The sequence below is a fragment of the Canis aureus genome, chromosome 8, assembly GCF_053574225.1.
Source record: "Canis aureus isolate CA01 chromosome 8, VMU_Caureus_v.1.0, whole genome shotgun sequence".
Lineage (NCBI taxonomy): Eukaryota > Metazoa > Chordata > Mammalia > Carnivora > Canidae > Canis > Canis aureus.
The window spans coordinates 76,824,423-76,847,300 of NC_135618.1; the positions used below are offsets into that span (position 1 = coordinate 76,824,423).

At 40.2% G+C, this 22,878-nt stretch overlaps 1 protein-coding gene across 1 annotated transcript in view; it reads right to left on the reverse strand.

Moving 5' to 3' along the window:
* The window catches only part of TMEM248 (transmembrane protein 248), a 33,397-nt gene that overhangs the window by 5,355 nt on the left and 5,164 nt on the right, over positions 1 to 22,878 (reverse strand). The window contains exons 2-4 of the mRNA XM_077908349.1: positions 6,124 to 6,300; positions 2,399 to 2,684; positions 869 to 1,019 (exon numbers count right to left, since the gene is read on the reverse strand). Of these exons, the coding sequence (XP_077764475.1) occupies positions 869 to 1,019; positions 2,399 to 2,684; positions 6,124 to 6,282 (596 nt within the window). The 5' untranslated portion in view covers positions 6,283 to 6,300. The remainder of the gene's footprint in view (positions 1 to 868; positions 1,020 to 2,398; positions 2,685 to 6,123; positions 6,301 to 22,878) is intronic.

Consider the following 22,878-nt stretch of genomic DNA (forward strand, 5'->3'; position numbering starts at 1 on the left):
TAGGCATCCACACCCATGGTTCCCTTGCCTATGATGTAGCCAAAGAGAGAATTCCTTTTAAGCCCATTTTTATAAATTATCTAAATTCTTAGTCACAACTGGAAGTTTTATATACAAACTTCTCCATCAGATATTATAACCAACAGCAAACAATATTTACCTTATCTGATCTTGTCCTACAAATCTCTAAGTGTCTAGAACAGATAAATCACAGACTCTTTTTTTGTTTTGTTTTTTTTTTGAGAGAGTGACAGGGCAGCCTGGGTGGCTCAGCAGTTTAGCGCTGCCTTCGGCTCAGGGCGTGGTCCTGGGGACCCGGGATCAAGTCCCGTGTCGGGCTCCCTGCGTGGAGCCTGCTTATCCCTCTGCCTGTGTCCTATGTCTCTGCCTCTCTCTGTGTGTCTCTCATGAATAAATTAATAAAATCTAAAAAAAAAAAGAGAGAGAGAGAGAGAGAGAGAGACAGAGCCCACGCATGTACATATGGGAAGGGGCAGGGGCAGAGAGAGAGGGAAAATCTCAAGCAGACTCCACGCCCAGTGCAGAGCCCTACGTGGGGCTTCATCTCACAACCCTGAGATCAAGACCTGAGCTGAAATCAAGAGTTGGATGTTCAACGAACTGAGCCACAAAGGTGCCCCCCAGGGTAATTATCATTATAGAATTAGTACCCTCCGGGACTTACATGTGAAGCTCTACCTTTAAGGTTCTAAATTCAACTTAAGTAATCCATAGACAGGTCTGGCTATGAGAATTCTACAAAGTACTTTACTGCAAGCCATCCTGAGAACCTGCTGAAGCACCCTAGTCATAGTCATGGTAAATGGAGCTTCTGACATGCACCCGCTAGGCTAAGGAAAACACTTACACAGTGACAGGGAACACCCCAGGGTTGGCTGTGAGGGTCATGCAGGCAGTGAACACCACCTGCTCACAGTGGCCATGAAGCGCACAGTCATCTGAGCTCCAAGCTGTAGGCAGGGTAAAGGTAATGTTTATCTCCTCATGGGCTTCTCTGCCTATGAAAGAGAAATGTGGGGGAAGGGGTAAATAAAGGTAAGAACTCATATATTTATTATACCCAGGATTTCAATGAATCCTGGAATCAAACCCACCCAGGACCCCCTATCAGCCCAAAGTGAGATGTTTGCCTTTGTGGGATTTCAGGAACAGGAGTTCTGAGTGGGACTCTGAGGCCTGCTCACCTGGGAGAGCCATAGTGTGGCAAATGGATGGGGTCCGCTGTTAGTCTGGACCTGGAGACACAGGGCAACAAGGACCCACAGTGCCCAAGGCGGAAAGCTGGGGGCTGGGTGAGTTATTATCATTGCTGTTTTAGCACTTGGACAGCACTCGTGCCATTTTCAAATTGTTTCTTATATGTATCATTTCACGTAAAACGTACCACTATCCCACAAACATGACCAAAGAAGCATTACTGTTCCCCTTTCAGATAGGGGCAGACTCGAGGATCAGAGGGTCTAACAAGACTTTTCAGGTCAGGGAACTGGCGAGGGATGAAGAAGCTTCAACAAAAACCAAGATGCTCTAACACCACAGCAGAAGGAAAAGGTCCATCTGCTACCCAGAAGTCACCCTTGCCTCTTTCCTGTGGGAGCAAATCTCACCTGTAAAAGCCAGCAGGACACTGCCAGGCACTCCTAAGTTCCTCTACGGACTTTAAGAGGCTTTTGGTAACAAAGGACCAGAAATTATTCTTCAAGGTCCAAGGCTCCATATGAAGCCTTTCCTAATTACTGCAGCTTCCACTACTTTCTCAGCATTCTCTTGAATCACTGACAGTCTGTCATGGTCAGAGGGCACTACCGGTCAAAGGGCAGTATTCAATGTTTAGATATTTATTTTTAACATTACTCAATTAACAAGCACTTAATGTAGAATTTCCTTTGTACCAGGAACTATTGTGTTTGATAAATTAACTCACATTATCCTTTTCTCTTTCATAATCTTAAAATTCTAATTGGACAGATCTTAGGCTTTCTTTATAGTTCTTTGCAGCAGCTAGCACACTGCTGAGCTAATGTGGGCATTCAAAACTCTGTAGAACAGTAACAATATTTGTAGTATGTATTGAAAACTCCAAGATGAAAACCAGAATAAAAAATTTGTGTTTGTAAATATTAAAACCAGAGCTAGGCCTTAAAGTCTCTTTTTAGTTGCTTTTACTGAGAACTTACTATATACAAAGCACTCTACGTGAAGATGTGGTAGACACAGAACGTTCCTTCTTAACTTTATGTAGTTCAAACTCAACAAAAAGGGAGTATGTAAAAGTAAAAATAATCTGATGAGTGAAAACCACATACTACTAATACTCTGCCTTCAAAAGAGTTGCTGCCAAAGAAAATCTGAAAGGAAAATGGCTCTACTCACATACCTGAAAGTCCAATCTGATGCCCTAAAATGGTCGAGTACAGATGAGTGACGTTGCGAGAGTACCCTCCAAAGGGTTTCAGTGGGTCCAAGGTTAGGGTGATCGCAACTGAGATGTTCACTGGGCCTGAGTCCTCCAGGGCCTGCGGGGACTGGGTGGACACTCTGGCCTGCCCGCTGGTCACTGTGCTCTCCGGAGTTGTGGTGTCATTTGTGAGGTGCTTCAATGTTTCGTTCTCTGATACACACAAGTCCAAATCGTTAAACCGCAGCAGAAATGTATTCCAATCCTGCAGTATAATGAAACGGAAGGAAATGAGTGTGAGCAGTCTAAAAGCGCTGCCACCGCACCCTACAGCCATGACCTCTGGGTAGCGTCACAGGGCCACAGAGTTAATCACTGAAAATAACAATGACAATTAGCCATCAGCATCTTCCTGCATTGGTATAATAGTGCTGGTTTTCCAAACCACTCGCATATTCACAATCTAAAATGTGAACTATTCACTAGTATGAGATATTAAATAAAGTAGGAGATTAAACCTACTTATTCAAGAAAATGTGTAAAAAAAAAAACAAACCCAAAATAGCATATTATACTTACAGAAAATCATCTAGCTTGAGAACCAAACTTAAAAACAAAGCTTGACTCAAAGTAGTAAAACATTAAAAGCATTAATCCAAACTCACTAAGCAGTTATGATTATTTTTATTTTTTAAAACATTTTGAGCACAATGTGAAATGGCACTCAAACTCACAACCCTAAGATCAAGTTGCCCACTTCACCGACTGAACCAGCCAGGCACCCCATGTTCGTTTTTTTAAATAAGGCTGCGTTGGAGCACCCAGCTGGCTCAGTCGGAAAAGCATGTGACTCTTGATCTCGGTGGGAGTCCTGAGTTTGAGCCCCACGCTGGGTGCCGAGATTAAATAAATAAAACTAAAAACAGATAAATAAATAAGGCTGCCTTAAAATAATTCCTCAAAAGGTCAGTTCTATACATCTTACTTTCTCTCAGTATAATTTAAAAGTGCAGTCAATACCAATGTTCACGTGGTCCATTTTCCCCCTTGTCATGGACTTTGGAACATAACCACCTTAGGAAAAGTTTCAAAAAGGACGAGAAAAGATGTTTTCAGGCATATCTTAATATCTGTCTTGATGGTTTAAATCATAAGCAATATTAAAAACACATAAGGCTGATAATGTCATGATTAACCTGAAAACAACATAGTAAAGTACCCACCTAGTTCTATTTTAATTTTCACAGAAACACAGAGATGAAGTCAGGCTGAAATGGCAACCACAAACTAGCCTAGGCTGTCACATTAACTTCTTTCTCCATGCAACATTCATCTCCAAAAAGTTGCCAAATGTGAAGACAAACCAAGTCACATTCCCAATTACTTTACACCAGCCTTGACTAAAAATGCTACGAGGTATCCCTGGCCTTCCTTCAGGGAGATGGATCTGAGGCTCAATCTCCCATCCCCTTATCAGGCTACCTCTTGAAAAAACCCTTTCCTTGCTACATTAAAAACAAACAAACAAACAAACAAAAAAAACAGCTATCTGAGCAACCCTCAAGTAGTCAAGAGAGTCTACCTTTTTTCTTTTTTTTAAAGATTTATTTATTTTATTCAGAGAGAGAGAGAGATTGGAGAGAGAGAGGCAGAGACACAGGCAGAGGGAGAAGCAGGCTCCACGCAGGGAGCCCGATGTGGGACTTGATCCCGGATCTCCAGGATCACACCCCAGGCTGTAGGCGGCACCAAACCGCTGCGCCACCGGGGCTGCCCAAGAGAGTCTACCTTTAAAGCATCGGTGTGGGGCAACCTGGGTGGCTCAGCAGTTTGGCGCCTGCCTTCGGTCCAGGGCGTGATCCTGGAGACCCAGGATCGAGTCCCACATCGGGCTCTCTGCATGGAGTCTGCTTCTCCCTCTGCCTGTGTCTCTGCCTCCTCTCTGTGTCTCTCATGAATAAATAAATAAAATCTTAAAAAAAAAATAAAAAGATTAAAAAAAATAAAGCATCGGTGTGTATGGCATTTAGTAAGACTGCAACTAGATATACCAAATTATGGTTCTCCCCAATCCCACAAACTTAGACTACTCAAAAACATTAGGTTTGGAAATGAACATTCTAGTCTCCGATCCCCTCAGATTCCAGACATGAGAGAACTGAGGCCCAGAGCAACTTTATGGATCCCCTAATTCCACAGTTGAAAGCAGAAGCAGGATTAAGTTTCTTGATTCACAGTCTCAAGCTTTTCCCAAATTCCTAAGATCCTCGTTTGAAAATAAAATCACTAAGTTAATCATAACTAGAGTTCTGGAGCAGCTTGGTGCTGCTTTCCTGGCGACCTCTAGTCCATTCTGGACAGTCAGCTGAAGCCAATGTCAAAGCCGCATTTTGACTATTAAGGACTAATTATCCAAGTTACTTCTTAATCACTTGCCTTGGCCAAGTGTTCAACATGGCCTTGGGCTCTAAGGGAAAGCAATGCCAGGATGCTGCAGAGCCCTGGTTGTGACTAGAATATTCATTTCCAGTCCTAATGTGGGTGCAGCAGCCTATTTGCACAGCCTTTAAAGACTCAGGCAGAGTCAGAAAAGAGGGAGAACTGAGCCAGCCAGTATGTTTCTTGGTTAGAAACTCTTTAAAAGGGTTTCATGGCAGAAATAGCTAAAGCTCATTACCTAAACTGTGTGAGAGAGTTCACTCGTGAAGGTGGTCCCTCCTGCCAAGGTATTCTAGGATTCATAATACCACAGAGAAAGCCCTGATCCCCCTGACACTGAGTAGGACCCTCCCCTCAGGCACAAGGCACACACAGTGCAGGAACAGTGTGATCTCAATCTCCACCCCCATTCCCACTCCCACCGAGGCACACAACCAAGAAGAAAAAGAATAAGAAAAAAAAAAAAAAAAAAAAAGAAAAAGAATAAGAGAAGGCACTCCAGGAATCTAAGGCAGGAACTCATTTGTCCTAAAAGAAACCTTGCCCACCAGTAACTTTACCATATCATTAATTCAGCATAATTTCTAACATGTAAAATACATTTATTAATAGGTACATTTTTAATGTTATTACCTATTATTAATAGGTACATTATCATTCCCTACATTAGCAATACCCTAATAATTTACTTAAATTGACCACAATGTAAAATCTAGAAAGCAAGGTTGTAGGTAACTGAAGTTCAGCTTAATAAAAAAAGACAAATATATGTAGAAATAAGATTGAGCTTTCTATTTCTTTAGTATTCCTTCTCAGGCAATGATAAAACTATCATATTGGTACAGCTAATAAAACTCCATGAAGAAAAAAAAAAAAAAGCAAAAAAACTCCATGAAGACATATGGCTTCAAAAAAACAAATGTCTACAGTTTTTAAAAATAGCAATTAGCTAACTTAAGACTTTAATAATAAGTTTATAATTTATTAGTTTAATAATAGCAAATATGTTGGTTCTCTACGTTCTTAACACAATTTACAAATATACTTTCCAAAATACATTATTTCATTACTGAAAGTCTGAAACTGGCAGCATTGCTGTCTGACCAGATACTAACAAAGAGAGTCACAGGGAGATGGAAGACAAAAGATTCTGAAAAAAATGCTTGCTTTTTCACTAGGTTAGAAAGAAAGGTGTGTGGAGCGCCCAAAGGTATTCTCCGACTGTCAAGGTCTGGCCAGCTTGAGAGAACGGAGAACATACATACCTCTGCCATTTCCGGTGACTTGATCTCCTTGATTTTGAAGAAGTAGCCCAAGGTCAGGAAAGCTATTGCCATGGCGCTGACACTGATCATAAAGACCACGAGGGGAGGCCGGCTGCTGATGTACAGCTTCAGGTTCTCCAGGGGGTTGATGCTGAACATTATTCTGATCAGCTCCACCTGAAAGGGATTAATCATTAGACTTACGGATTGACTTCCCCACAGAAACCCTACGATCCCTACTGTTGTTTCCTTTAATGGCGCTGGGGGGTGATGAGGTCACTCACCACTGAACTTGAGAAACGTTTAAATCTACTCCAAAGACAAAGGAAAAAACACAAAATGTGAACTGTCACTATGCCAAAGTGGTAAGATCTTAAAAGCTATGCATTTCCCTCTTTCCATTTAAATCTTCTAATTATTCTACAATGAACACTTGCTGTTTCCATAAAGACTATTGTAATAGCACATGCTATTTCCGCTTAAGATGATGCTGAGGTAGGTCCGTCATAGGACACAAATGCATGCTAACACGTACAGAAGGAAAGCGAGGGTGTTCTCATTTCCTACCACTGAAGGGTTCTGTCCTGTTCACTGCTGCCCTCACACCCATCCCAGCAATTGGCACAGAAAGACACATAATAAACGCTTAATTGTACCATTCCCCTGCTTAAAGCCCACCGCAGGCTTCCTGTAGTACCTAGGTAGTACCTAGGATAAGACTAGGGACAGCTCCATCATGGCCCACAGGGTTTCAGGACCCAGCAGCCCCACCACCTCAACGACTACATGTCCAGCAACTTCCCGTTCTCCCTCACTGGGCTCTGGCCACACTAGCCTTGCTATTTTCTAGGACCAACTTGTCATGGTCTGCAAGGAAGTCAGCTGGGACTTGCACGGGGACTGTACTGAATCTATAGATCAGTTTGAGGAATACTGCCTTCTTAACAATACTGTCTTCCAGTCTGAGAACCTTCCCATTTTTTCAGATTTTCTCTAATTTATTCCAACCAGTTTTGTAGCTTTCAAAACATATGTTTACACTTTTTTTGCCAAATGTATTCCTAAGTATTTTATTCCTTTTAGGATTTTTGGACATGTTCTACATAAAGGCATTGCCCCAAAATTTCCACGTGCTGGCTCTTCTTAAAATGCAGGTTTCCACTCAACAGTCAACTCCTCAGAGAGGCCTTCCCTGACTACCCTCAGCCCCCACCTCTCAGCACTCTGCTTTAATTCTTCCATACTGGTTAGTGCCAGTAAAGAATACAACCAATTTTCTACTTGCTTGCTGTTTCTCATCCCTGGTTTCTGAGCTCTATGACAGCAGAAATTTTTCCAATCTTCTTCACTGCAATAGCTCTGGTCCCCGGCCCCTAGAACAGGAGCTGACACATATGAGCAATTATATGTATGAACAGATTATAACACTAAAAAAAAAAAAAGCAACTAAAAAATATCTGTAACAATTTTTTTTCAAAGGTTTTATTTATTTATTCCTGAGAGACACAGAGCGAGAGGCAGAGACACAGGTAGAGGGAGAAGCAGGCTCCATGCAGGGAGCCTGATGCCGGACTCGATCCCAGGACCCCAGGATCACACAGAGCCAAAGGCAGACGCTCAACCGCTGAGCCCCCCGGGTGTCCCTGTAACAACTTTTAAATTTAAGAGGGAAAAGGTTCATCAACACCCTCTAAGAACTAATAGCAACCACTTGCAATAAGCCAGGCTGTGTATTCCTTCATCCTTACAATGGTCCTGTGAAATGGAAAATAATATCCTTTGTATTCTTCCCAGAGCAACATCCATGCATGTTTTGTGTTTACCACAGACAGCTCTCTCTCTATATATCCAGATACAGTTACTGGTATTGCATATGGAAACTTGTAGAAAATGATATATTGAGTATATCCTTGTGCTACTTTCACTCAACATTCTGTTTCTGAGTTTTATCTCTGATCTATGTAGATCAATCTACTGAACTCCTGCTATACAGTATACAACTGTTTTCCTGGACGGAGGAGCCCAGCAAGGTTCTTCCCAGTTTCCTCACCAAGGCCCTGCAGCAGGCACAAGAGTGGCTCTAGGTCACAGGGTGGGCCCATCGGCAACCTAACCTGGTCATGTCAGGCAGCTCTCCAAGGAAGTCCTACCAGCAATGAAAAGGCTTGCTCCATTTCCCAACATTCATACCAACACTTGATAATCTAAAGCAAATATTATTGATTTGGACCAACAAGATCGATGTGAAATGTTATATTATTTTAAATTGCATCTCCCTCAAACTGAGTTTCTTTATCAGCCATTTAGGTTCTTCCTAAGTAAACCGCCTGAATCTTTGGCCACTTACTAGTTAAGATGCTTGTCTATGTCTTATTAACGTTCAGGAGTTCTTTTTATATTTAGGATACTAAGGCTTTTCCAGTTTTATACATGTAACTACTTCAAGTCGGTGGATTTCCTTTTATATAGTTTATGGTATCTTTCTGCATACAAAATGCTCTTGATTTTTTAAAACAGCTTTACTGATATATAATCACATACCACACAATTCATCCATTCAACATGTACAATTCATAGAATTCGGCAACCGTCACTATAATCAATTTTCAAACATTTTATCTCATAAAGAAACCCCATACTCTCTAGCAATAACCCCCTATTCTCTCCAGCACGAAGGCAACTACTCATATACCTTGTCTCTACAAATTTGCCTATTCCAAACCTGTCAAATGAACGGAATCATAATACATGGCCTTTGGTGACTGACTTCTTCCACTTAGCATGTTTTCAAGGTTAATTCATGTTGTAGCACATAGTGGTACTTCATTCCTTTTTGTTGCCAAAAATTTTCCATTGTATGAAATGTCTTATACATACATTTTTGCTTATCCATTCATCAGTTGATAAACATTTGTTTCCACTTTTCATCTATTATAAATAATGTTGCTACGCACATGCATGTATAACATCTTGTGTGGACATAATTTTCCATTTCTCTTGGCTGCATCTGTTATATATATCCTAAGAGTGGCACTGCTGGATCTTACAGTAACCACATGTTTAACCTTTTGAGGACCTGCCAGGCTATTTCCCAAAGCAACTGCCCTCCTTTGCATTCTTGCCAGCTATATAATGAGCGTTTCAATTTTTCTACCACCTCACCCACACTCACCTTTCTCATTAGAGTCATCCTAATGGGTGTGAGGTGGTACCTCACTGTGGTTTGATTTGCATTTCCTCGACAGCTGTAAGTTCTTGATTTTAATGTATTTAAATTTATCACCCTTTTCATTTTAATGATTATGTGCATGTATATATTATTTAAGAATCCCTTTGGTATCTTTAGATGTCAAAAAGACTTATTTTCATTATTTTCCTCTACAAGTCTTATAGTTTGACTTTTAGTCTCTTATCTATTTGGAATTAATTTGGGATTCCAGAATCTAGTAGGTTTCTGGTTTAGTCTTTTTCTAGACAGGCAGCTAATTGTCCAATACTACTGAACATGGTTTTGTATTAAACATGGATTTCCCATGGATTTATAATGCTCTCTCTCATATACACCAAGCTCCCACATAAATGTGGGTTTATTTCTAGGCTTTTTCTTGTGTTCCATCACGATATCTGCATCTCCCCACCTAGTACTATGCTGTCTGAAACCCTGCTATCTAATACAAGAAGTCTACCATTGTACTTATCCAAAATTGCTTTAGCTATTCTTGGCCCTTTACCCTGCCAAATGAATTTTAGTTTCTAACTGTAAAGTTCCCAGAAAAAATCCTGTTGAGATTTAAATTGGAATTGCACCAAACAGACTATCAATTGGGGAAGAAATGACATCTTTACAACACTAAGTTCCCTAATCTATGAACAGGGTATCTCTCTCCACTTATTTTGGTCCACTTTTCTTTTTTGATAATTTTTTAAAACTTCCTCCTATGCCTCTTACTAGATTGACTCAAAGACATACTCAAAGACATGATTTATGCAGCTATCATTAATAGTATCTCCTAAAAATTACATTTACTATTGTTAATGTATGTATACAAAAGCAACAGGCTTACTGCTGAAATCTTTTAAATTCTAATTAGGCTATTTGTAGCTTCTCTTGATTTAGTGTAGACAGTCACACTGCAAGCTAGGAAGTGTTTCTTCCTTTCCAGCCCCAATTTCATTTCTTTTTCTTATGACTTTGACTAGAATCTTCAGTGAAATGATGAATAAAAGTGGCAATAGTAGATTCCTACCTTTATAGAAAACGCTTCTAAATGCTTCACTGATTAAATACAGTATATGTTAAAGGTTTCTTTTTTTTTTTTTTTTTAAAGATTTTATTTATTCATCAGAGATACACACACAGAGAGGCAGAGACACAGGCAGAGGGAGAGAGAAGCAGGCTCCCTGCCGGGAACCTGATGTGGGACTCAATCCCAGCACCCTGGAGATCATGACCTGAGCCAAAGGCAGACGCCAAACCACTGAGCCACCCAGGTGCCCCCCCCCCCCCTTTTTTTTAATGTTAAAGGTTTCTGAAAGAAACCCCTCACCAGGTTAAGGAAGTACTCTTCCATTTCAAGTTTGCAGGGAGACTTTCATTATAAACAAGTGTTATATTTTAATGACTGCTTTATCTACAACTTCTTAATCAATTTTTTCTCTTTAATCTGTTGACATGAACTATGCTGATTTTCTCCTGCTGACTCATATTTGCATTCCTCGGATAAACTTAACATGATCATAATTTTTTTTTATCATAATTTTTTAAAACTATATTACTGACACAGGTTTGCCAAACTTTATCCGGACTTTTTAACTGGACTTATGAATAGATATTCATAAGTGAGATAAGAAAATGATCAGCCGCAATCATACTCTCCTTGACTAGCAGGATTAAGTCATCTGAGTATCATAAAATTAATTGAATTTGTCCAGACACGCATTTTCTAGTACATGTATATTAGCTTTTATTTCTTAGAAGCTTGACAGATCTTGACCAAAAAAACATCTGGGTTCAAGTTTTTCTTTGGTTTTGTATCTGGGTGAGTTATCTTGACTAATTCCTCATGGTTTTAATGACGGTTGGTCTATGTTTTCTGTTTCTACTGAGTTGGTTTTGCTAAGATGTGTTACTCTAGGAAATTACCCATTTGATACTGGTTTTTAGTATTTCTAGGCACAGTATCATTTTGTGATTTGTTCAATTTTTAATTTACTTGTAGTTTTGTTTTTTGCACTACAAATGTTTTTCTGTGTTTGTCTTCTTTTTTTTAAATTTTATTTATTTATTCATGAGAGACAGAGAGAGAGAGACAGAGAGAGAGGCAGAGACACAGGCAGAGGGAGAAGCAGGCTCCATGCAGGAAGCTTGAAGTGGGACTCAATCCCGGGTCTCCAGAATCATGCCCTGGGCTGAAGGCAGGCGCTAAGCCTCTTGAGCCACTCAGGGATCCCTGTCTTCTCCTCTTTTTAACCAATCTTCCCACAGCTGTATTACACTAATGTTTTCAAAAGACCAGCATGTGGTTTTGTAAACAGCATCTAAATAATGTGTTTTCTAGTTCAGTCATTTCTACATGTATTTTTTTATTATGTTTCTCCCTCTGCTTTCTCTAGATTTACTCAGTTCAATTTCTCCAACTTCTTTAGTTAGAATCTTATCTCAAAATTTTTATTCTAAAAAAAAGTTAAAAAAAATAAAAATAAAAAAATAAAAAAAGTTTTATTCTTCTTTTCTAATGTAAGCATTTCAGAATATTAGTTGCCCTCAACATAGTCCTTCCTTATTCAAATTATGTTTGTGCCCTCACCACTACCACCAATCTAATCCATTTGCTAATCTTGATTTTTCTTTCCGAACTATATCTCAGATCCACCCACTTTCCTCCATCTTCATGTGAAGATGTTTCGGCTCTCCATAACCCTAAGACCTCTAATATCCAAGAACCCAGTGAGTACCTCTATACCCACACCTTCAACATGACCAAAACTGAACTCATCTGTTTTCCTGCCAATATGACTCTTCCTCCTGTATTCCCCATCTCAATGCAGAACTCAGAAAAACATCCTAGACTACTTGTGCCTTCCCCACCATATCCAAGCAATCACTAAATGCTAAAGATCCTATTTCTGTAATATCTCTTACTTCTTTTTCCTTTCCGTATTCCTTGGCTACTACCCTTAGTTTAGGCCTTCATCTTTTTCTTGTAACTATCACTAAGAGTTTCAACTGGATCTGCCTGCTACCAGTCAAATAATCCATCCTCTATATACTGTGAGAGTGATTTTTCCTAATGTAAATCTAGTCATGTTACTAGACTAGTTAAGTCTAGATAGACTAGATGAAGACAAGGAATGAAGTCTGAGCAACTGAGAATGGCAGGCCACCATGAACTAGGTCTTGTCTACTTCTCAATGGTCTAACTGCCTGCAATTCCCAAAACACATCAGACAGTATTATAGCTTCAAGCCTTTCAGTCTGCTGGTCCTCCTGACCTTCACAAACCACATCCCACTACTTCACACTCTGCTCTTCCAAGACTCAAGGGATACCTCCTCTATGGAAGGCCCTTCCCTACACCCAGTCCCTCAGGGAGAAGTGACAACTTTCATTTATATGCCCCCACTATATTCTGCAAATCTCTCACACAGAGACTGCAGTTGTGTATGTACACATTTATCATCCCAACCAAGCTGCAAGTCTCTCAACAGCAGATGCAAACAATGTTTGGTCTCTGCATAATCAATATCCAGATACAAAATAGGTGATTTTAAAACATGCAAGTTCATTAAATGAATCAAATAAATCCAGACTTAAAACATAAACAAAAAATAATCTAGAAAGTGATTGTAACAACATTGCAGGATACAAGGCTAATATACAGTAATCAATTGCATTCCTATATGTATCAGCATGAACAAATTGAATTTGAAATTATAAATACAACACCATTTATATTAGCATCCTCCAAAATTAAATAGGTGTAAAACCAGCAAATATATATAAGATCTATGAGGAAAACTACAAAATTCTCATAAATAAAACCAAAGAATCAAATAAATGGAGATATTATTCCATATCTGTGGAATCTAGAAAAACTCAATATGTCAAGGTGTCAGTTCTTCCCAACTTGACTTTATACTTTCAACATAATCCCAATCAAATATCACAGCAAGTTATTTTGTGGATATCAACAAACTTCTCTAAAGTTTCTATGGAAAGGTAAAAGAAGGAAAAAAAAAAAAAAAAAAGGAAAGGAAAGGAAAGGTAAAAGAGCCAGAATAAACAATATTGAAAGAAAAGAACAGGGACGACTGGATGGCTCAGCGGTTGAGCGTCTGCCTTTGGCTCAGGGCATGACCCCAGAGTCCAGGATCGAGTCCCATATCAGGCTCCCTGCAGGGAGCCTGCTTCGCCTTCTGCCTATGTCTCCGCTTCTCTCTGTGTCTCTCATGAACAAATAAGGTCTTTTTTTTTTTTAAAAAAAGAAAAGAACAAAATTGGAGGACTGACTCTACTCGAATTTAAGACTTACTATACAGCTACAGTAATCAAGACAGTGTGGTACTGGCCAAAGAACAGACAACTAGATCAAGGGAACAAAATAGAGAGTCAAGAAACAGACCCACCTAAATGTAGTCAACTGATCTTTGACAAAGGAGAAAAGACAATACAATGAAGCAAAAACATATCTTTTTCAACAGATGGGGTTGGAACAACTGAGTATCGGCTTACAAAAAAAAAAAAAAAAGAATCTAGACACAAACCTTATACCCTTCACAAAAATGAACTCAAAATGAATCACAGACCTGAATGTAAAATGCAAAACTATAAAATAACTTCTAGAAGATAACAGAGGCAAACCTAAATGACCTGAGTCTGGTGATGACTTTTTTTTTTTTTTTTTTTGGTGATGACTTTTTACATACAACACCAAAGGCAGCATCCATGAAGGAAAGAACTGATAAACTGGATTTCATTAATGCTCGACACCACTGATCATCAGGAAAATGCAAATCAAAACCATGATGTGACAACACCATCTCACACCTGTCAGGATGGCTAAAATTAACACCACAAGAAACAGATGTCAGCAAGTTATGTGGAGAAAAAGGAACCCTCTTGCACTGGTGGTGGGAATGCAAACTGGTACAGCCACTCTGAAAAACAGTATACAGAGATTCTTCAAAAGTTAACTACCCTATGACCCAGCAACTGCACTACTAGATATTTACCAGAGAATACAAAAATACTAATTCAAAGGGGGTACACGCACCCTGATGTTTACAGCATTATCTACAATATACAAATTACAGAAACAGCTCAAGTGCCATCAACTGATTGAATGCATAAAGATGTGGTGTATATATACAAGGGAGTAGTATTACTCAGCCATCAAAAAGCATGATATCTTGCCATGTGCAACCATGATGGAAATAGGGAGAGTTATACTTAGCAAAATGTCAGTCTAAGAAAGATAAATACCATATGATTTTACTCATATGTGGAATTTAAGGGAAAAAAAAAAAACAAGCAAAGGGGGAAAAGAGAGAGAGAGAAACAAATGGAGCTGATAGCTACCAGAGGGGAGGAGAGGAGGGAGTAGGGGATACGTGAAATAAGTGATGGGGATTAAGGAGTGCACTTGTGATGAGCACCAGGTGTTGTACGGAAGTGATGAATCACTATGCTGTACACCTGAAACTAATATAACACTGTATGTTAATTAGAATTTAAATAAAAACTTCAAACAAACTAGGCCCATTAAAATTAAGAATTTCTGTTCTATGAAAGGCACTGTTACAAGAATGAGAAAACAAGCACAGACTAGGAGAAAATATTGCAAAAGACACATCTGATATACGACTGTTATCCAAAATATACAAAGAACTCTTAAAACAATAAGAAAACAACACAATTTAAAAATTGGCCAAAGAAGGGGCCCTGCTATCTTCTTTGGGCCCAATAACTCTTTTCCTTAACCTTAATAGTGGAAAACGTACTCCTCCCCTTAATATCCAAAACCATGCCATGAAATCTAAAATATCTGGTTGAAAATTTGAAATGCATTAGGAATACCATTGTCAATATCTTTGTTATGATATTGTACTACAGCTCTGCAAGATGTTACCTCTGTATTGTTCCCACAACTCTCTATACTGCTCCTTACAAGTGAATGTGATCTATCATCATCTCAGAATAAAACGTTTAATTTTAAAAACCCACAAAAAAAAAAAAATTGGCCAAAGATCTTAACAGATACCTTAACAAAGAAGATATACAGATGGCAAATAAGGATACAAAAAGATACCCCCACATCATAGGTCAACAGGAAATACAAATTAAAACAACAATGTAGGGGGTCTCTGGGTAGCTCAGCCATTTAGCGCCTGCCTTCAGCCCAGGGCGTGGTCCTGGGGACCCAGGATCGAGTCCCACATCAGGCTCCCTGCATGGAACCTGCTTCTCCCTCTGCCTGTGTCCCTGCCTCTCTCTCTCTCTGTGTCTCTCATGAATAAATAAATAAAATCTTAAAAGAATAATAAAACAACAATGTAATACCACTACATTTGCTAGAATGGCCAAAACCTAGAACACTGACAATACCAAATACCAAGAAGGATGTGGAGCAACAGGAACTCTCATTCACTGCTGGGAGAAATGCAAACTGGTACAGCCCCCCAGAAGACAGTTTGGTGATTTCTTACAAAACTAAAACATACTCCGAACCGTAAGATCCAACAACTGCACTGCTTGGTATTTGCCCAAAGGAGTTTAAAACTTATATCCACCCAAGGGCACTGGAGTGGCTCAGTCGGTTAAGCATCCAACTCTTGATTTTGGCTAAGGTCATGATCTCAAGGTCCTGAGTCAAGCCCCAAGTCAAGCTCCGTCCTGGGTATGAAGCCTGCTTGGGATTCTCTCTTCCTCTGCCCCTATCCAGCCCTTAAAAAACTTATGTCCACACAAAAATCTGCACATGGATATATATAGAAGTATTATTCAAAATTGCCACAATTTGGAAACAACCTAGCTATCTTCCAGTAGATGAATGGATAAATTGTGGTATATCCTAACAACAGAATATAGTATTTGCCACTAAAAAGAAATGAGCTAGGGGCGCCTGGGTGGCTCAGCGGTTGAATGTCTGCCTTTGGCTCAGGGAGTGATCCCGGGTTCCAGGATCAAGTCTCTCATCGGGGTTCCCTGCAGGGACTCTGCTTCTCCCTCTGCAATAAATAAATAAATAAATAAATAAATAAATAAATAAATAAATAAATAAATAAAATCTTTAATAATAATAAAAAAGTAAAGGGAAATGAGCTATCGAGCCATGAAAGGGGAGGGGGGGGCTTAAATGCATATTACCACATGAAAGAAGCCAATCTGAAAAGGCCACATACTGTATATGATTCCAAGTATATGACGTTTTAGAAAAGGCAAAACAATGGAGCCAGTAAAAATAATAGAGGTTGTGGGGCGGGATGGGAGGTAGTGATGAACAGGGCAGCACAGAAGATTTTTAGGGCAGTGGAAATACTCAGTATGATACTACAATGGTAGATGTCATTATAAAATTGTCCAACCCCTAAAATATACAACACCAAAAATGAGCCTTAATGTGGACTCGGAATGACAGTGATGTGTCAAGGTATGTTTTATTTTTACAACTTTAACAAATGTATCACTCCGGCAGGGGATGCTGACAACAGGGAAGACTGTGAAAGTGTGGGGACACAGTGTTTTACAGGAAATCTCTGCACCTTCCTCTCAATTTTGCTGTGACCCTAAAACTGCTTTTAAAAACTTGTTTCTTGGAAACAACAAATGTTGGAGAGGATGTGAGGAAAGGGGAACCCTCTTGCACTGTTGATGGGAATGTAAACTGGTGCAGCCACTCTGGAAAACTGTGTGGAGGTTCCTCAAAGAGTTAAAAATAGAACTGCCCTATGGCCCAGCAATTGTACTGCTGGGGATTTACCCCAAAGATACAGATGCAATGAAAGACCGAGATACCTGCACCCCAACATTTATAGCAGCAATGTCCACAATAGCCAAACTGTGGAAGGAGCCTCGCTTGGTGTCCATCAAAAGATGAATGGATAAAGAAGATGTGGTATATATATATACACAATGGAATATTAGCCATTAGAAACAACAAATGAAAAAAATAAGAAAGAAAGAAACAACAAACACCCACCATTTGCTTCGATGTGGATGGAACTGGAGGGTATTATGCTGAATGAAGTAAGTCAATCGGAGAAGGACAAACATTATATGGTCTCATTCATTTGGGGAATATAAAAAATAGTGAAATGGAATAAAGGGGAAAGGAGAGAAAATGAGTGGGAAATATCAGAGAGGGTGACAGAACATGAGAGACTCCTAACTCTGGGAATGAACAAGAGGATCCCCTTGGAAGGGGAGGTGGACAGGGGGGATGGGGTGACTGGGTGACGGGCACTGAGGGGGGCACTTGACGGATGAGCACTGGGTGTTATACTATATGTTGGCAAATCGAACTCCAATAAAAAAAATACAAAAAAAAACCCCCTAAAACTTGTGTCTTTCTAAAAAAAAAAAAAAAAACACCAAACCTAGAAATGATATTACTAAGAGTCATAATATTCAGAAGCAAAACATCAACAGCAAAGTTCCATAAATTTATTTAAAGTTACGAGCCTCCAGTGGTTTAGTGCCTGCCTTCGGCCCAGGGTGTGATCCTGGAGTCCCGAGATCGAGTCCCACATTGGGCTCCTTGCGTGGAGCCTGCTTCTCCCTCTGCCTGTGTCTCTGTCTCTCATGAATAAATAAAATCTTAAAAAAATAATAAAGTTATGAGCCTCTTCTATATGTTTATATAGAGTTTATTAAGAAAACAAAATCTGAATCATATGTAAAAATAAACATCTGGAACTACAATTATGAAACATCTATAAAAGCAGAAAAATCTAAAATAAGTTCACTTCTAGAGAAAACGAATAGTCATTAAAACCATGTCACACCAGAAGGTAAACATAGGTACCTACAAATTGGCAAATAATGTCAACACAACTCTTTTAATTAGAGAAAGTTCCAAAGGAGGCCAATTGTATTCACTTAAAAGTAAAAGCTTTTTTATTTTGTTATTTATTTTTTATTTTAAGGGAGAACGTGCGTGTACATGCATGAGCAGGGAAGGAGCAGAGAGAGAATCCCAAGCAGCCTCCACACCCAGCCCAGAGCCCAACACAGGACTTAATCTCAGGACTGAGATCATAAACTGAGCCAAAATCAAGAGTCAGATGCTTTACCGACTGAGCTGCTGACTGCTAAATCTAAATTTAGCAGATCTTAAATTTAGCAGATTTTAAGATCTGCTAAGCCACTACCTGTGACCTCAAGCTTTTTATTTTTTAATAAAACAATTAAAAATCAAAATATTTCACAAACTTAAAATTCCTACCATTCAAAAGCAGTTTCAAATGTGAAATTAACAAAAGCTACACAAATTCATTTTCTCTGCAAAGAATTGCAAGAAAATTTCTGTAATCTTCGCTATAGTAAATGTTACTTTTAATTAAAGATTAAATTGAGTTCTGTAGGAGAAGAGGAAAAGTAGAGAGAAAGCACACTATCTGGCCCCCTCCCCTAAATTTATCCCAACTTCAATTAGAGGCTTTCACAAAGATAAAGAGAGAAACCACCAGGGCTGTGACGCTGCCCCCTGGAAAAGTCCAGAGATTTAAGAAACCCAGAGCAGAGCCAAGAAGCAATTTCACGAGCATGTGATTAAAGTCTATTGACAAAGTACCTAGAGCTCTGCGATTAGTTCAATGACAACACTAAACATTAGATGGCAATTTAAGTAGGCAAAAGGCAATACTAAGATTATCAGAAATTTACCTCAAATAAACCACAAGTTAGGAAAAACACCACTTACTTTAAAAGGGGAGAAAAAGGGCTATTAAAACTTTCTAGAGATGAATTTGGCCACACATATCAAGAAGCATTAGAATCCAGCACCCTTCTACTCTGCTAGCTGACTTCTAAAACTTCACCTGAGAAAAAACATATTGCTGGAAACAGAGATTTAACCTGAGACAGTTATCTCAGGACTATTTAAAATAATTTAAAAAAAGGAAAAAAAAACGAAAAACTGGATATCCAACAATAGCAGGGCAATGGTTACAGTATGACACATCCTCAGAAGAAACACTACTGTCATTAAACACACAGGATCTACAATAACACACACAGAATGAGGCTCTTCAGGGTTCTTTAGAGCATGTGTGTATACGAGCACCCATATAGGAAAAAAGGCAAATAACATAACCTCGAAATGTAAACAGTGGTGGCTTTCTCTAGCTGGTGAGATTACATATATCTTCTTTTCCTTTTTAAAAAATTTCCAGGATCCCTGGGTGGCGCAGTGGTTTGGCGCCTGCCTTTGGCCCAGGGCGCGATCCTGGAGACCCGGGATTGAATCCCACATCGGGCTCCCGGTGCATGGAGCCTGCTTCTCTCTCTGCCTAGGTCTCTGCCTCTCTCTCTCGCTCTCTCTCTGTGACTATCATAAATAAATAAAAATTTAAAAAATAAAATAAATAAAAAATAAAAAAATAAAAAATTTCCATAAGTATACATTCCCTTTGTAATAGTTTCTTACAATAGAATGTATAAATATGAATATCTTTGATAGATCCATCTGGTCTTGCGGCCAAAATAAAACTTCATTAAGTTTTAATTCACTTTCTTCATTAATAAAGGTGATTGGGGTGCCTGGGTGGCACAGTCGGTTGAGCATTCAACTCTTGGTTTTAGCTCACATCACGATCTCAGGATCGTGGGATCTTGAGCCCCTTGTTGGGCTCTGCACTCCATGCAGAATCTGCCTGAGATTCTCTCTCCCCCCCCCACCACTCCTGCCTGTGCTCGCTCTCTCTCTCTCAAAAAAATCCTTAAAAAATAATAATAATAATAAAGGTGATAAATAGGAGAAATAACAATTTTCTTAAACCAAACTAGAAAAAAACAAACAAACAAACACAGGAAACAGGATGGTCCTCCAATATACCTGGGTGCTAAAGAAAGACAAAGCTTAACTTGCACTGATTTGTACTCAGAGGGATCTATGAAAAACCATGAATAAAATAACAAAGAATATTTAGGTGAGGTTCCTCCAGACAACCCCGTACTGTGTGCTCCCAAGGCAAGTGGTGCACAGAGGTTCTCCTCCATTAGGACAGATGTTGAGAGGCCAGGGGGAGACCACAGAGGGGAAGAGGTGACCATGAGCCACAGAGGTGCCCAGGATGGTAAGGTAAGTCTTGCGAGGCAGGAGAGAAAAGCTTCGAGAAAGAGGAGGTATTGAGAAGTGAATCAGGAGCAAGAAAAGATCTCCGAGTCTCTCAGAGTACTTACAAAGTACTCAGGTGAAACTGAGCTTGCATTATCCTCCACCTGGCAAGATCTCTGGTGACCTCTAAAACCACAGTCCAGCAGAGGGAAATCAAATGGAAGAACAGGGATGAGAGAGAGGAAACAGGTGAACACCACTGTTTCAAATAAAAGGGACCAGAGACAGTGAGGAAATTGACACCCTGATTCCAACCAAAATATGCAACTTTGTAACGTGGTTTAGTATTTTTTTTAGAAAGAAAGGAAGCTAACACTGCTTGTGCCAGATAATGAGCCCTTTCGCAGGGTCTCCCTCTCTCCCAAGTATACCACAGAGCTACCCGCCCATGTTTAAAACTGCAATCTAGGGCAGCCTGGGTGGCCCAGCGGTTTAGCGCCGCCTTCAGGCCAGGGAGTGATCCTGGAGACCGAGGATAGAGTCCCACATCGGGCTCCCTGCATGGAGCCTGCTTCTCCCTCTGCCTGTGTCTCTGCCTCTCTCTCTCTGTGTCTCTCATGAATAAATAAATAAAATCTTAAAAATAATAATAAAAAAATAAAACTGCAATCTATAACTAGAATTTAAGATCAGCTAAACCACTAACTGTGACCCAAACCAAAAAGTTCACTTTACATGAACAACAAAACCACCGTTCATCTTAAACCAGATTTTCGGCCTAAGGCTAAATGGGAAATTTCTTAAAGTTCTCCTATAAAGTCATGTCCCTTTCAAAGTTTGGAAGAAACGGGGGGGGGAGGGGGGGGGAACACAGGGACAATGAAAGGGGAAGTTTGGAGAGCCTGTCCTGTATGCCCACCCCAGGAAATACACTGTTCTTGCGCTAAAAGAATAGCAGGAACTCACCTGGATGTGGGAGAGGGGCTCACTTTGAATGTAAAAATTAAAGTAGCAGTTCTCAAATATCCTGAGCATTAATGGATGTGATACCAGATAATCGAACACTTAGAAGAGATGAGGGCACTTGCTGGGATCAAAGAAACTCTGGGCAATCTCAAGCACTCAGCTACCATCCTTCTTCCTGAGTGTAGACAGAACAGGCCTTCAGAGAGGCAAAAAAAAAAAAAAGTAGTCGTGATGAAGACAAAGGAAAACTTCCAGGTCTCCAGTGAAGTCACAGATGCTAAAGCCAAAGTCAGAATTGCAGTCCTTAACTCACCTCCCTGCAGTGTTGGACACAGAGGGTCACGTCTTCCACCTCCAGGGCCTCATTCTCCAGGCTTTCCTTTTGCTCACCTGGCCACCCTTTCCTTCTCATTCTTCTTCTAGAGCTGCTGCCCCCCGCCAACCTCACCACCACACACACCCTGACCCCCCGCCGGAACTCATGGCTGGGCCTCTGCTCTAGGCAGACACACTCAGTCACAGCTTCCTGTCAATTTTCTACATCTGTCTCCCACCCCAGATCCAAATATCCACCGACTTAACCTCTCAACCTAGCCAACCCACAGGTACCTTGGGGCAACAAGGTCAAAACTTATCCAACGTTCAGATCAGCTCCTCCTCATGATAAGACATAGCCATCTACCCCATGACCACTGGCAGCCATAGCCATCTCCGAGTCTCTCCCACAGGCACCAGTCTTGGTTCCCACCTGGTAAATGTTTCTCACAAGCAGCTGTTGCTCCAGCCACATGGACACTACCTTCTTCAGCCCAACTGAAAGCCTAATGTATCCTGCTCACATTGCCTCCCATTTCCATGTCTCTGCGCTCCCCCTACGTCAGGCACTGCATGACACGGAGCAGGTGCTTAACAAGAACATCTAACATTATACTGTCCACTTTTTATGAAAGAGGTGCACCGTTCTAGGAATTTTGCACATATTGTATACGATCCTTATTTACGACATCTCTATTTCAGACGAGAAAATTAATGCCTAAGGAAGTGAGCTAACTTAACCAAGGTCATACAGGAGTAAATGAACCTGAAATCAAATCCACTCAGCCTCCAGAGGCAGCACATTAACCACTAAGCACACTACTGCCTCCCAATAAATGAGAAGGGTTTGGATAAGAGTCAACCCTAGTCAACTCCCCATCAAATGAGATAAAACCAGAGTATCCATACAATTTTACAATTAAGACATCAGTAGTTGGGACCTCTGGGTGGCTCAGCAGTTGAGCGTTTGCCTTCGGCTCAGGGCCTGATCCCGGATTCCCGGGATCGAGTCCCACATCAGGCTTCCTGCATGGAGCTTGCTTCTCCTTCCTAGGCCTGTGTCTCTGCCTCTCTTTCTGTGTCTCTCATGAATAAATAAATAAAATCTTAAAAAAAAGAAAAAAAAAGACATCAGTAGTGATAAAAGCAAAAGCCCTTTCACTAAGGTGATGTGATGAAGGCAGAAACCAGACTACAA